Source organism: Mugil cephalus, chromosome 11 (assembly GCF_022458985.1).
Source record: "Mugil cephalus isolate CIBA_MC_2020 chromosome 11, CIBA_Mcephalus_1.1, whole genome shotgun sequence".
NCBI classification, from domain to species: Eukaryota; Metazoa; Chordata; class Actinopteri; order Mugiliformes; family Mugilidae; genus Mugil; species Mugil cephalus.
Window position 1 is genome coordinate 20961279 of NC_061780.1, and position 16551 is coordinate 20977829.

The 16551-nt window shown below is 43.7% G+C and overlaps 1 protein-coding gene across 5 annotated transcripts in view; it reads left to right on the plus strand.

The window, feature by feature from the left end:
• The window catches only part of LOC125016930 (vacuolar protein sorting-associated protein 13B-like), a 302660-nt gene that overhangs the window by 77590 nt on the left and 208519 nt on the right, over positions 1 to 16551 (plus strand). For all 5 annotated transcript variants that reach the window (XM_047599702.1, XM_047599699.1, XM_047599703.1 and 2 more), the window contains exons 18-19: positions 849 to 983; positions 2756 to 2935. In XM_047599702.1, coding sequence (XP_047455658.1) covers positions 849 to 983; positions 2756 to 2935 — 315 coding nt within the window. The remainder of the gene's footprint in view (positions 1 to 848; positions 984 to 2755; positions 2936 to 16551) is intronic.

Sequence of the window (16551 nt, forward strand, 5' to 3'; positions counted from 1 at the left end):
ATCCCGCTCTCTTCTCTCAGACCAGATTGAGAACTCCCAAACTCTGCAGTATCTTTTAGCCATCCAGCTCTTTGTCCCTCCTCCTCCTCCTCCTCCTCATCATCATCATCATCATTTGTTTGAATTAGCCTCTCACCATAGAAATAACACTGACATATCATAATGCAAATCGTTTCGTTTCGGAAAGATGGAAGACGGAGGGTTCTTCCACACTAGGCTGCCATTAAGAGAAATAATCACAGAGTGAGGCTTGAGTCTGCTGTGATGTAATGCTGGCGTGAGGTGAGTCGTATCTGACACTAAGCTGGATACAGGCGTGAATATATTGGATAATGTTTTGGAAAAAAAAAACATCCATATTGACCTATTACTCACACTCCCAGTAGTCCCTGTTCTTTAACTTAAAATATTCAATTCATTCAATAACAGATTTACTGGGAACGTGTGAACTATTTAGAAAAAACAATTTAAGGGATTTATCTCTTTAAATGTCTTCTGCAGGTACTTGAGCTCAGGGTACTTTATCCAGAATCGTATCAGTCGGCTGAAAATGTTCTCACAAGTTAGTCAGGTGATGTGATATGAGGATGTTATGCTTTTTGGGCACTTAAATTTTAACCTGCTCAATATGTCTCTGTAACCGTCTTTGAAATATTTATCTCATTATAGCGACACAGTTCAGTAACAGGTTAATTATTGATGACTTGGATCGCTTGGTCGAGAACAATTAAAGGCCACTCAGGTGTTTAACATAATAACAGAAGCAGCGTTTAAACCTGCCGGACTGCAGTTCATTTTCACTTTTTTTTTCTTTCTTTCTTTCTCTCTCTTTTTTTTTTTTTTATTAGGTGTGAAATATCAAGGCCCGTCACCGACTCTCGAGGGCTCGGTCCAAAATCTGGAGCTGAAGTTCTGCAGCCGTGCGACGGTGAAATGCGCCTCGGGAACCGTGGGAGCTGTAAAAGTGTGCGCCAGGACCCCAGGTGTGTGCAGCTGTGCCCTGTTAAAACTTTACTGCCTGTGTAGGAGGGAAAGAGTGAGACAGACTAGGGCTCTTCTTTTACTTTCTTTAACTTATACGTTTACGCAGTCCACTCTGTTCCTCTGTCTTTTTTCTCCTGCTCGGTCTTTATCATGATGTCTTTCCAGCTACGTGTCTCAGTTGCTGTTTTCTCTTGGGACTCTGTCGTTGGGACGTGGCCACGTCTTTGATGGCGAGGATGTTATTGGAGCTAGTGTCATAGCATAGAGTTCACAAGGTCAAACTTCACACATGATGTTTGGTGGAGCAGACGATCCTTTGCAGCTGTCAATATAGAAATACAAAGGAAAAGTATGAGAAGTTAATTTTCTTATTTCCAAATGAACATATAATGATTTATACTATAATGTGCTCATGAGGAGGCAACAAAATTAACTTGTAGGGCTTCACGCCATGTGCAGTGTTGCGTCACTGGGTCACGATGGCGGCCTTTTAGCCGATTCAGCATATATTCAATCAGCTGTGGGACAAGACAGGAAGAGAGATCCCCCGGCTGTTTTTAAAATGATCAGATCAGGACTGAAAAGAACGAGCCTTTGTATTTTTAGCGACTGCCGGCTAATGTCAAAGACGCAGTAAATGGAAGAAAAGGAACCAATTCATAAATTGTTGTTGTCACCGACTTGACTCTCACCTACAGAACTAAATCACAAAATGGAATATGTCAAGTACACTCAGGAAAAGGAACAATGAACAAACACAGAGAAAAGTTTCCGTAAGACGACCTCAGGTCAAAACATTTCCCTGAGAGGGTTACAGTGTTTCTGGTGTTGGATGACCAGTCCATTCCTGTAGCAGAGAACACAGGTTTTCCGAAGCCAAAGCCTGAGCTACATTGTTGCCCTGTTTACTGTATTGATACACGTTGCACATGTGATCCAGGAGAATACAGTCATAAGATAAGAAAATCTCTTACGCATGTCCATGGGAGGAAATTTTCTTAAATTAGGATCAGATTGGGACTCGGATTGGCCAAGAGATTGGTATCAGGTTTGGGAGCCAAGAGAACTTGATTGGGACATCTCTAGTGTGATGAGTTATTTCCAGCCACACAGGCAACAATTTTGTGTTGATAAATGAGCCTGTCAAATAACATTTAATATGAAAACGAAATGAAACAAGGCTACAAAGGCGGGTAGTACATTTTCTCTCAATCAGTTGTGTGGTCTTTTGATTGTCTCATATTGATTATAGGTCTTCAACAGGGGGGGTCGCAAAATCTTTGGTTGATTAGACATTTTTTATATATATATTTTTTAATTTCCCCCCACAAATTTAAATTTCTTTAAATACACATTAGCATGAATTGGCCTGCAATTTGCCGAGAGCCTATTTAGTCCCCAGGTGAAATTCCAGATGCACGCTTCAATGTAAAATGAATATTTAAAGTTGAATAGCTTAATATTAAATGAAAAAATTAAAATAATAATGTATATTTATAAATAGCACTAGGCTGCATTTTATATAAAACACATATAGTAGGCAGGGGGAGGGGATCCCTACTTAATCTTGAAAAATGTTGAAGACCCCTGGATTATTCTATTGCAGCATAATTAACTCATTAACCAATTTTCTTGATAAAATGATTAAAACAGTATTATTTTATGTGTCTTGGTCACTTTGTAAGGAAGACTTTAGTGTCAGTGTGAACAGTTTTAACGAATATTGGTAATTAGGGAGTTTGTAACACATCATGTCTTATAACTCTTTCAGGCTCAGGAGAGGGTGCGAAAGAGAAGCTGGTTCCTCTGATTCAGGGCCCGTCTGACACCAAAGAACTTCACATGAGCCGCTGGCTCAATGAGATCCGCAAGCCCGAGTCTTTGCTGGCCCCCGACCTGCTGGCGTTTTCTGTTCAGGTGCCTCAGCAAGGAGACGACTGCAGGAACTCAGGTACGCAAGGTGTTTTAAATGCACGCGTTGCTTCCTCTCCCCTCCGATCCGCTTCATGTCACATAAAGTGAGGTTGTAGTTTTAGGATTTGTTACAGAAAGATTTGTTTTGCTTGTCATTTTTTTTTTCTCCTCCTTCATCCCGTAATGTCATGCAGCGCCCCCCTTTTCAGTTATTTGTTTAGTAAAGCCGATAAGCGCTTTCCACTCAACTATCCTTGAGGCCGCGTTGGCGACTCGGCATCTCTTAACAGGCAGCACCAGTTCTCTAAACAGCATTTAGTTTCTGTCAGCGCTGGGGTGAGCTGGCTAACAACAGCTAACCACTTGAGGATTGCTGTTGACGGCTGCTCTGATGTCAGGTTGCCGTTTTTGATTGCGTCCCTGGACCGCAGATTATATTTCTTGTGTCAATGTAAGAGCGGGTGTTTGCATGTGTGTTTAGAGGGAGGGAGTGCTCTTTGAAACTGAAGTAGCTCCTGCAGTGGTTTTTGTAATTGAGGCCATGAATGTTAGTGTGTCATCAATAAACTCTCCTGCACGTGTGCAACTGCAACTAGTTTTTTGGCCCGCTCCGCTTCGCTCCGAGGAAAGATTGATACCTCTGGAAGTACATATACTTGACAGTCTCCCCTATGTCATGCCTTCAATTGCTCCCAAGTGTCTAAAAGCCCACAGTGGGTGATTCTTTTTAAAGTCTTAAAGTACATTTTGGGCTGCTATCCCTCAACCCCCCTCCTTTCACCCAGCAGCAGATACAGGAAGAGCATGGAGGGACGATGTAAAACAATACACCTCCGCTATTTGTTTTCAGAGTTGTCTTCGGAGTCACAACTGTACATCACTTTTAATGCACAGCTATAGAGATTCATCATGTGGCCTTGACTCCCATAAACCCCCAACGCAGGCCCTGAATCATATCAGGGCCCCGGGCCTTAAACATGTCAGGAGTGGGATGTACGTAGAGCTGACCTCAGGTGGTTTCAGACTGTTCCTAAGCAGGCATTCAATTCCTGCTGCTGTCACACTGTCAGCTGGGCGGTGATAAGACTGCAGGACGATCCGTTTAGTTAGCTATTTAAAAAAGAGCAGACATCACCAATTTATGGTAATGATGTCATAACATCCGCCAGCAACTATGTTAGAGTCAATAACTCCTTAGCTGCGCTGGTGACACGACTCTAAATTGTCTTGCTCTGGTAGATTCCTTCCAGCTTTTTTCTCCGCTCAAGATTTATTTCGATGTCTGTCCACAAACTGTTGTCTACTGTTTTCTAGTAGCAAGCGTTTATTCGCCTCAGCACTCCCGCCAGCCTAAATTTAACTTCATCATCATCATCACTGCGCTTTCATATTGAGTTCGAGCGTCCAGACTGAGATGCATCCGATTGGAAAAGCACTTCAAACCCCCCTTTAAGAAACGCTTTGAAGCCAAGTTGCACTCAAAAATCAATCTGGATACAATCTGCTTTTAAAAAAAATGATTTGAGCTGATCCTAACATGCACCTACTATCCCATTTCACGTGAATTGAAGATGTAAAACGGGGGAATAGCACGCTTTCCTGGGAAACTCTCGGCTTGATTTATGTGAGGAAAGTCGCTGAATTTCTTTTCCCGAAAGTTCCATTGACATAAAAGCAGATTTTTTAAAAGAAACGTAGTATTTCTCACAATGCATTTCTCTATCGTTTACTGCCTCGCATACATAGATACATAATTTCAGGGACTCTGGTAAATGTTATTTAGTGGACAAGCCCGGACTATTACTTTGATTTAGAGTGCATATTATTTCAGCGAAGCAATGGCTCATAAGGACAGTACATATTTTTGAATATTAAAACCTGATCTGAACACAAACCAGAGGACTGAAAGAAAGCAAAAAAAGAGCAGGAGAGTGAAGGAAGATGAAGGTGAAAAGGAGGTGGGGGGGCCGACTCCCAGAAGCACGGGATATATCTTCAGCAGATGTGGAGCAGTGTAGGCCTGTACTCCTTCTCATCACTGCCTCTTTTCTTTCCCCTTGTCTTCGATGTTTAATGTTCTTTGTTTCTTGCTTCTTTCTGACTCACTCTATCTGCGTGTCTTCTTTGCACAAGCGCTCTCGAACGCCTCACAAACACACCCTCGCGCATGGACACAGTTCCAATATTTGCCTCAAACGTCTTTACTCGAATGTGCCTTTGAATGGATTCAAAGCTGGACGCAGTTTCACCAGACTTGGACATTGCTCTCTTTTTTCTGTGTGCGTTGTGTCAAACATGCCGCTAAGGGACAAGGCTTCATAGTGGGTGTGTGTGTGTGTGTGTCTGCTTATAGGCCTGTGCTGTGTATGGTGGTCAGGGTTACATCAAAGCCTTTGGTCAGTCCACATGTCCTATGTCCCTGCTGTCATCCACAGGGTGACTGGGAGCCTGTTAAAGCAATGCTAATGGAATGATGGATGCAACGCCTCATTCCGCCGGAGATGAAAGGTGGCACAGCACCACTCCGAAGGGGGGCTGCACCACCCTTTTCCTCCCGACTCAGTGCCTCGACGTTTTGCGATCGCTGCGTTTGTGCGTCGCTAGAACACTTGGCCTTAGTATCTAACGCATTTTATTCGTCCCATGTGGTTCTGTTGATTCCATTTAGCGAATTCCTAAAGCGTGATCATTACGCGTCGAGCATAATACTAGGCTAAGGGAGTAAGACTCCTTACACCATAGACACGCTGAAAGCATTAGGACGTAATGATCTACAATCAACTTTTATATTCTTTTTCATATTTGAGCAGTTGCTTCTGGTTTCTGTAAGGATGCATCATAAAGCGGAACAGTGCTGCGGGATCCGTTTGCCCAATTCCCAAAGCACAACATTTATTTAGAGTGCGAGGAAGGAATAATTGACGTGAAGATGCCCAGGTTTTGTCAGCGAGGTGTTTGAGTGCAGACGCTCAGAAGCTCACAGTGCTTTCGCGTACATAAAGTTTAATTTGTGTTTTCATGTTTCCGCGCACTTGATTGACTGCAGTTGATTATAAGTCGAGAGAAGTCTTGCTTTTAGTGTTTCCCCTCTCCGGTCGTATGTGTGTGATCTCTGTGTTGTCTCATTCTTAGAGGTTGTGACAGGGTCTGGAAATCACCAGCACTTTCCTTATAGATCCTATAATTCATCCCAGAAGCCATTTCCTCCATGCCTTACATTTTCCATTTTTTTTTCTTTTCTTTTTTTTTAAGATCTCAGAGAGTCCCGTATCTCAGAGTTCACAACTGATAGACAGTTTAATAGACAAACTGCATCCACGCCAGTCAGGAAACACTTGTTTCTGGTGTTTTTTCTCGTGATGGAGATGACTTCCTGAAAACAATTTAGTACAACACCTTTAGCGCACATTAGTCGCTGTGAAAACAGTTTTCCCAGTGATGAAGTCACGATTGATTAAATAATTCAATTCTTAGTCCGGGCCCTTTAAACTTGCAGCTTCGACACATGTTTTAATCTTGTCTCAATCTCCCACTCATTCTAGCTCTTTCATGCAAAGCAAATTCAATGAGTAGCTTTCAAATATGGCCAGTAACATCTGTTTTGTGTCTAATTGTTTACCAGTGAATTAAAACAAAATTCCAATTTACTTAGAAAATGAAGAGCGTGGGTGGGGCCGCGGTCGGTGGGAGTCCCTGTGCACTTGTAAGAACTCCTGCAGATCTGGACTAATGTGTTTTCGTTTAGCAGAGTTGAGGTTGGAACATTCTAATAAATTAGACACGATTAAAGACGTGGGTTTTAACGCTGAAGAACTAAGCGGCTCCGCTTTGAAACGTCCTCTTTTATAGATCCAAAGCGGTCGAGTAATTTCATATCTTGCCGTAAAGCCTTTACGTTGTAACGTGACGTTCCCACTTGATTTCTCCTAATTGAGCAGTCTCTATCTAGACGGATTCAACACCGATAAGATGGGTTGGCAGTGGCACGGTGGAGCCTTTTATTTTATTTTTAACCAAACATGATTTTTTTTGTGTCCTCTCTTATAATAAGAACTCAATGCCAGTACCAAGTACTATAAAAAAAGTTAGGCAAAATATGGAAAAAACCTAAAACAAACAGAGTGGAGGTAAAACCAAAAATGGAAAGGAGCGAGGCAGCGAGAGGAGGAGGCAGACCTGTGCAGCTCGGGGGTGAGGTAGTTGCTTTTAAGTCACAGTGGGCAGCGGTCCAGGTTGGAAGACGGGATCCAGAGGGCACAGGTTAGTCTTCCACATGAGCCCGACTGAGAGCCAGGGACATGTCATCATTCACTAGCACACACTCGGACAGATGCCTCTGGTATGAGATCCATAAATTATTTGTGAATTTAATCAGAGTGGAGCAGTTGTCTTATGGATCGCTAGGACCAGAAATTCTTGGCCGTGTCACTCATAATGACCTCCAGTGCTACGCGGAGTGTAAATTATCAGTGGTGCTCAAGAGACAGCTTGATCATTTTGATCCCTGGACAGTGGCTGGCCGGCTGACTATTCTCTTTGGCTTGGTCTTGGGGGCTGTCACTGCTGATTGATGGGAAAGACTAAGGGGGCCTTGGATGGGGCTAGAGGGCGTGTGAGGAGCTGGAGTTTATACTGAACCTTGGGGCAAGCAGCAGCCTGCAGGTGTCCCCCTCATCCCCAATACACACATATAAACACACACACACGCAAACACACACACACACACACACACACACACACACACACACACACACACACACACACACACACACACACAGCCTTCATCGTCTGAGTTTCACCAGAAGAGGAGGGACCAACGGGTCGGGTGGGCTTTGTGATCGTAGAAAAAGACAAAAAAAAAAAAAACAGAGGGAGAGGGAGAGTGAGGGATTGCATGTGTTTTCCCCAGGCACGCCAGCAGCTGTGAGACAATGATTTATGCTTTTCTCAGAACTCTGGGATCTCAAAATGTTACATTTAATCAAGCACACTGAGAGCAGAGCAAATGTTAAAGATGTTCCCTATAAAGCCCTCCAGTTTTGATCTCTTTACCATACCATGGGAGCTGTGGGAATAGGGGAACAAAGTGATCTTTAATCTCAATTTTAACATATTGGAGGGAATTATGAAAGCTACATGGAATTAATCCTTTGAGAATTCCCAGGCTGCTGTAATACTGAACATATTTAGAGCCCTAGTAGATATTAAAGCAGCTTTCTCCTCGGTTACTGTTTTTAAATTAGACAGATGGAAGGAAGAAAGTCTTTCGGTTTGTTTACGCCGAATAAAGCCCACCCTTCAATATTAATTTACAGCGTTTACGCATTCCCCCGCGCGTAGGTAAACAATTACCACATATATGTTGTTACTTGTTTATTTTGCGTCACATTCACACAAACCTGCACAAGTGTGTTTTCCACATGTGTCCTGAGAGACCCCGTCCACCGCAGTCAGAAACAGGTGGGTCTCTGAACCCTAAGACTAATGAGAGCAGGTGGGGAACGAAGCTCCACCTGACTTTGATCTGACCAGGGCGCACGGACGCACGCAGATTCAACCGGGCCGCGCTCGTAGCGCACAAACACATACATAGAAACGGCTCCACGCGCCCCCTTTGCCTTGTCACTGAAACCGTACCCTGTAAATGGGTTGCACTGACACTGTAGATGGGGTGTGAAGTGAAGTGGGATCTCCCCTGGTAGCCTCCTCCATTACAATCTTTCAAAGGCCTGCCGTACTTTCGCACATCCATCTATCATGTTCTATTCCCCTCCTTTGCATGTGTTCACTCACTCCATAGAGTGTTAAATCAACAGTCTGGCTTTGTCTCAGGCAGCAGCTTGATGGCTTTAAGCTGCTGCCTGAATCTCTTTCTGGCTGATAGAGCCGCAGTAGACGAAGTGGTACTAAAAATACATTTATTGTACGAGCTTGTAATAAACTGCGAGAGGCGATCTCGTAAGCGAAGTGGAGCGATTTTTAAATTAACGGAAGGCGAACATACTGCACTTCGATTAATATCGGGAAGACGGTACGCAGAAAGTTCAGGAAACTAATGGAATTAGGGGAAAAACATGCCATGTAAATGCTCCGTCTGAAATGGGTTCTGCACGCTCAATTTTAGATTCAACGCAAGTGCATGAAACTAGACCATACACAGTTATTCCATTTGATTATTTGTTTAAGCACCCCGTAACTTCCTCAAAGGTCTGTTTAATCTTCAAGGCGGCAACTCTCATCGTGTCTCTGCAGTTAGTGTGTGTGTGTGAAGCAGAGCAGGTAACATGGAGATTATACCCGAGGGAACCCACTCAGAGCTGACTTTTGAGGTCAATCACGGCCCATTACTGGAGCTGTTCATCTGTGAAGTGTTGGGCTACTTAGGCCACTCTCACAGGGCTTAAACCCGACTGAAGTGTGAGTCTGAGGGACGGGCGTAGAGATCGCGTACAGGGGGATGCGGGCTGAGGCCGGAGACGGGGTAGGGCCGGAGTGTGACTGCGGCTAAAGCTGCTGCTAATGCTAGCCTCCGCTCTTACATGATATTACAGCTCCCATGCTGCCACTCGGCCCTGACCATTTCATCACGCTCCCTTTCTGAGTTGGATTCGGTCACAGTTATTATTTAAAAATGTACAGATGTAAAGCTTGGGACTAGATCGAGGCGAATGACACTTTAACGATTCGCGCGGAAGTTGGTCAGTGCAGCAGTGAAGGACGAGAATTCACAGAACAGAATAATAATAGATAATAGAATAAAGCCAGTGAACATAATAATGCTCTAAAACTACAGGCTTTTCTAGAGTTTGCTGTCTGTGTAAAGTAGCATGGCGGTTTGTCTGTCAGATAGAAATGAAGTTGTAGCCGTTGAGTGTAAAGGGGGTCATTCTGGTTCACTTCTAAAATTAGCTTTCTTAGCAGAGCTGCGTCCGAGAATGAGAGGCAATTAGCCCTTTTCGCCGTGTGAAAGCGGAGACAATATTAGCTAATCCGTCTCATTAAGACGCTAAAGATGTAAAGACTGTCTTTTAATCATTTTCAGTTTAAACTATTTCCAGCACTTATGCAGTAAATTTAGAAACGCTACGTACAGACGTGTGACAAAGAATATGCAGTAAATGTTAAAATATAAAGAGAGATGTGTTACCTGGAATATTCTTACGTCATTATGTTTAAACTTAATTTTGACATGAATATTTTTTTTAATTTTATTTTCATCCATCCATGTCCGTTGTACGCCGGGTTTTGAAAAGTTTCCTGTTCCAAATCTTAGCGCAGATGAAAGATTTTTTTTATGTACTTTGTAACAGCGCATTAATGTTTAGCAACAGATGAGCATCATCTCATTTAATGTGGAGTTTTATGTCCTGTTCGAACTGAGACAACACATGAAGTAATTCTTGTTCCTCGGCTTTCCCTGCATTTCACTTTTTCCCCTTTTAAGTGGTGGGGGAGACGCTTTCCTTGGCCTCTCAGCAGCTGGAAAATAGTGATCTAGCTTGTCAGCTACCGGGCGTAATGTAATTCCCAGGGCACCCTGATTCATTTCCCACTAAGGTGCAATTCATTTTTAAGGTCTGAAGCACCCCCCTCTCCCCTACACACACACACACACACACACACACACACATCCAGTATATACTCCTATCATTTCAAATTTGCATGTGTGACTGCAGAGCTATTCTATTACAATGAGTAATTATAAGTCGAGCTCTTTAGAGGGAGAGACGGTACTAAATTGGTCGTAGCTCAAAGTGGTTGGCCGTATGCACTTCATTCACCATTAGTAAAGAAGAAAAGGGGGTCAGGTAATTAGTGTAGTTTTCACTAGTTTCATACCAGAAACGCACACTGTGTGCTGTGAATCAGAAATGGCATGCCGACTCTAATCTCTGGCGTTCACTATGTTGCTTACAAGCTGTTTACTCCTCCGGACTGGAGTAGCAGGGATGGAGGAGGTCAATTTACTTAACCTTATCTAATTGAATGTTGTCCCTGGATTAAAGGTCGCCACATTCCACGCGGGCAGATCAAACATCACACAGCACAATCAAAACAATTGGGCTTCTCTGGATCACTTAATCGGGGGCTTGTGGGGGTTTTATTCTCACAAATTAGTGGGGATAATGTCCAGATTGACTGCGGAGTGCCAGGACACTGTTAGATTTATTTGTACTGGTGCAGGAACGAGGAAAAAAAAGTTATCTTTAAGTCAGTGATGGTGGTTTAAGTGCTTTCTTTATACTAACTCGACAGACTCCAGACTTGCCTCGCAGTGCAAACTCTCTCTTTCTAATGACTTCCCATCTTTGCTGACAGAGGCAAACATCATCACACCACTAAGTTTATCAGCGTCTCTGTTTGTCTGTGAGCCATGCCTCTTGTCTTTCATCTCTCATTATTGCTGTTCCAGCAAGTGAGATCAACCGCCACCTCCTTACATTATTAGAGGTTGGTTACTGATTTATACTCCGCCAGCGCTGAAGTCACATACAGGCTAACCGGAGCCGAGGCAGACGCAGGGTAGGCCCGGGCCGAGCGGTGCTGAGGCGAGCTGGCTGGAGTTCTGTGCCAGTAGCCAAACCAATATCTGTCTCGCCGCTTGAGTGCCCATCAGAAAACACGTGGTGGGCGTGGGAAGGGGGTTGAGAGCCCATTAGCTTCTTCACAGCTCAGCTGCCGCGGCGCACCTCCTCCCTCGTACCAAGCCCTCCCCTCGCCTCTTCTCCCATACCCTGACATTACACTCCTCCTCCTCCTCCTCCTCTTCTTCTCCTGTCCTGTTATGCGCTCCGCAAACACATTTTCCCAGGCTACACCGTTGCCCGAATCAGTTTGTGTGCGCACACAACATTGGGCAAAAAAAGCTTTACCACACAGAACTACAGCAGCACCAGCTCCTCAAATGAATACAAGGGGAAATATTAAAAGTTCGCGGGCTAAGTACAGTCCCACATAAAGCAGCAGCGGCAGCAGCGGTGATGAAAAAAGGGGGTGGGTGGGTGGGGAGGGTGAGCCATATAGTTGAGAAGGGGTAAGAACTTATGGTCTTTGAAAAAAAAAAAATTCTTTTGATGCTGATGTGGAGATTATTACTGGAGGACTGAGTTCAGATGTAATTAATTAGGCTAATGGTTGTTATGGGGGGGTGGGAGAGGGGCTGGGTGGGACAGCGGTGGCGGTAAGAGAGTTTTCTCACAACTCTCACAGAATAAAAAGGCAAAGTAATTAACAGAATCAGCCGTTAGGAACCAGACTGGGAGGGTTGATGGGTGGAGGGGGGGGTTCACTGAGGCTCAGTCAAGAATGGAATGTGACACACACAACCTGCGCTAATGTTGAATTCTCCCATTTAACTGGTTTATACCTGCGCACTCATTCACACATGCAAGACTCCCAGTAGTGCACATTACAAGTTCTTTAGATTTTATTTATTTATTTATTTTTAGTGCTGGCTTGTGTTTTGAGCCACTGCTGGAGTCTGCATGCTTCTTCGAGGGCAACCGAAGAGAAACACACAAAGTGGATCGTGCATGGTTTTTGTTTTCCGCCAGCAGCCTGACCTTCTGTTGTTCAAAGCATTTTTCTTTCGATTGTCTGAAACCACCGTGATTTGTCCCAGTGACAGACAGACTGAAGGATGGATTCTCGGAGTCTTTATTCAATCGTCACATATTTACCCTCCTAAATATGGAAACTGTTGCTCCTCCTCGGAGTCCTGTACTTGTTCTCGTTTTGCATGCGGGGGCCTCGTTTGTCTTCGCGAGTCCCCCTGAGACCACACAGGAACATTTTTTGGCGTCATTTCCTAGAAAAGAACCGACAGTCATCACAGCCCGGTTACAGATGACATACAGGTTTAACCAGCTCACTACAGCACGATGATCGGCAGATGAAATGAAACCTCTGTTAAATTATACCTTAAATGTGTTAAATTGTAACCGACACGTCTGGTGCAAACAACATGCACACAAGCTTCTTACTATGGCTTTACGCAGAACCACTACCTCTTCACTTATGTGTTGGCATTGTTCTGTAATTGCGCTGCTAAAATGTGCGTCAGCCCCTTGTCATCTGTGTTGAGTATTTCTGTGTACGGCAACCGAGTGTCTCATGTTGGAGTAGGAGCTAATAAATCTGGGACAACAGTTACTGAAATCACTTCAAGGCGGTAAATAGAGAAGACATCTAAGCAGATGGGGAGAGAGTTTTCGGCGCATTCGGTGGTTGTTTCGCAGCTGTTGCCGTCTACGTCGCTGAGCCGCGCAGTTAGATTTCTGGGGAGGTGAAGGTCAGGCTACAGCGTATCGTCTCTGAGGCCGTTATGTAACTCGCCACCACAGATCTGGCTTAATTCCTCATTAACTGTAACATGTACTGGACGATGACAGATGAGATAGCGTGGCATTTGCAGCATAGTTAGAGTTGCTGTAATTATAAGAAATGTTTTGAGATTCAAGCTGCGGCCATTAATAAGTGACCAAATTGAGCTTTTAACATTGGGCAAACTATCACTTTAGCTAATTCACATGCGAGAGTATAGATGGGTCCTTATTTAAACTGTTATATGAGCACACTGGTTATATTAAATAAGAAAAAACTGATTAAATTTGACAAGTTTGAGGCAACCTATACAGTTAAATGGAGGATCATTTATTGTGTAATTGTCTATTTGACCAGTAAAAAAAGAGAAACGCTCAGTTATTTGCCTTATAGTAACATTTTCAACTCTTTTCTTTGTGCACATGAATGAAAAACATTTCAAGTTTTCCACTGTGAAAGTCAATCAGCCAATGGTAGAAACATTATCCAAAACAAAGCAACTTTAAATGGACTATTTGATCACATATAACCACTGAAAGTCATTTTTGTTTAATGTATCTTTTGCTTTAGGTGAAAGAATCAGAGAAGAATGCCACAAAACAGGTTTTGTGTTTGGTTGTTTGTTACAATTCACATTTTTCTCTTAATGTTTGTAGATTTTAATCTAGTTTGATCTGCTTTTAGGCCCACGGTTTAATAAAACACGGCAGAATGTGAGACATCTAAAAATAAATAAATAAAAAAGTATTATATTGATTGATGGATTTATCGGTTTCACTGTTTACTCTCCTTGGTGTCGTAGTGTGACTAAGTTGATTTAGCTCGGTTCTCATTGCTAATGGCTATAGGGAGTTGGTACTCAGCAGCCTGGTTTATGTCAACCAGTGCTGTCCACTGCTGACCTGAAACAACAGGGTCAGCCCCAGATGAATTTGTATATTGGTGAGAATTTTTTATTTGTTTTTTTTGGCTTGGTTTACAATTCTTTGTTCTGCACAATTATTTAAACACTATTACAACTCCCCATTCTCACAGAGCTCTTTGCATCACGTATAATCACATTTAATTCCTGAACTGGTTGAACAACACGACTTACAAGCAAGCGTGTAAGTGCTCAGCGTGTTTTCGTGCACGCAAACCCAGACCACTTCCAGATCCCTGTACCGGCCTGACCCCCTCTTCAGCCGTCCCCCCTCCATCACTCTCCCTGGCTCTCTCTTCTTTACACTTTTCTATCATTCACGCAAATGCTCTCCTTCTTCTTCCATCTTCTTCTACAACTTAAAAACTAATCCAGGCCCCAGCTTAATACACCACCACCACCACCACCACCACAGCCCCACTTAACCTTCATTCAGCTGCCTGCCAGGTTGGGCAGGAATGTTAATGGAAGCTGTCAATGGGAACTGATTCTGAAAGGTGAGTGGGAGCTCCGAACAGGGCGACCTCTAGTGACAGATGCTCTGGTCCAGTGAGAGTTATGGTCTCTTGGGTGAGGAGCGCATCCTGCTCCCTTGCCCTCCTCCTCCTCCTCCCCCCTCGGCCTCAGCCTCTCCTGGTAACCTGAACCTGATTGTCTCTGAAGTTCATGTGACTGGTCATCTTCAACTCAACTCAACTTTTATGACCAGCTGTCATTCACGATGAAGCTTTCTCATCTGCAATCAATCTTTAACCTTTTTTATTAACTTTATCTACCTAACCCTAACCTGTGTTTTAAATTAATCTTTCGCTCTGGCCTCATCCGCAGCATCAGCATTCTGGGGTTACCAGCTCCCTTTGCATCTCTGGGGTTTCTTTTATTTCCCAAGTAAGCGAAATATTAAGGCCAAATATGAGCGCCGGCCAAAATGAAAAGGTCGGAATTAACCATGACTCATCAACGCTGCTTTGGCATCTAGATCTGTGGAAGATCAGAGAGAGGATGAAGGCAGATGGAGCTGGAGACAGACCTTACACGGCAAACGCATTCATTACCGAAATTAATAAGGAAAACATTTTTACCGCGAAATATGATCTGGTGTTTTGAAAGCTGCGGCTAATGCGCGCCTGTGCCCACAGTGTGTATTAGCTTAATCAGCTTTCAGGCTGCATAAACTGTCTGGACTGAGATGGAGGTTTGACACCCAGCCTTACGGGCTACATCCTTCCTCCTGTGAGGCTGTGAGCTCTACAGCCAAATTGCAGACTTTGCTCCGGGGTTTCAAGGCTCAGACCCTCCTGTCAGCTCTGTGGTTGACGGCAAATTTAGGGCCTCGTATCTGGAATGTCTGGGAAAAGGCAGAAAAAGACCTTTGACATAGCCATCGTACATTATGAGTGTGTGGTTATAATTGCATCATTTCACAGCCACACATATATATTTATATATATATGTCTGTGAAAATGAATTTTAGGCTGATTTTAATTAACCCGTGGACTAGTAGCAGTGGCTTAGTAGTAGTGTTCTGCATTCAAGATGTTCCTGATAAGGCTTCCAGAGCTTCCTGTCCTTCCTGGGGAGAATGAACAACGTAGTAGAAAGATACTGGCCGGTAACCAGCACGCGGCTGTTTTATCTTATTGAAGGCATGATGAAAGCAGTTGGGTGCTGTTGTCTGACTGTGCGCTCATAAGTATGCATGTAAAACTGGAAGTGTGGGCCTATAAAGATGCTGATTTGACCATTGACTTATACTTTTATGCTTTTTTTTATGTGCGTCTTTCTTTTAATATCCTTCTGCTTGGGGGTTCTTATCTGAGAACTGCAACGAATGGAAATTTCATCTCGCGAATCCACTTGATCCCGGGACGTTGACATAACATTAGTCATATGTAATGAAGAGAATTAGAATGATAATAGATGAGTGTGTTTGAGCAGGGAACAGGGAGAGGGGGGGTAGGGAGGGGGGGGGGGGGGGTGACAGATAACATGAGCAGAGGAAGTGAAGACTGCTGATTGACTGCTGAATGAGTCTGCTGTGTTTTAAAGTGTCACTTTGAGGCCTGGATTTTGGACAAGCAGAAGATCTCCAGCCAGGTGCAGACACTAAATTCAGCCTGCATCTCTACAGAGGGAGATGGATGACTTGTCTACATGTGTGGCGCGCCGCGTGCAGTAGGCCAGAATTCACAGGGGCGCGTTGCTTTCTATAGAAAACTGGATATGACTGTGAGTTATGGAGTTTATAAGGGGGAAATGGGAATATGGTGTAATGTGTGCAACATAAGCCGTTATGTAATTAAGAGGTTGGCTTACCTAACAGCGTCTTTGATTAACTTGAGAAGCTGTTTTGGCACCAACACTTTTTTTTGAAAGACTTGACTGGAAAGCCAACCATTCAGAGCTGG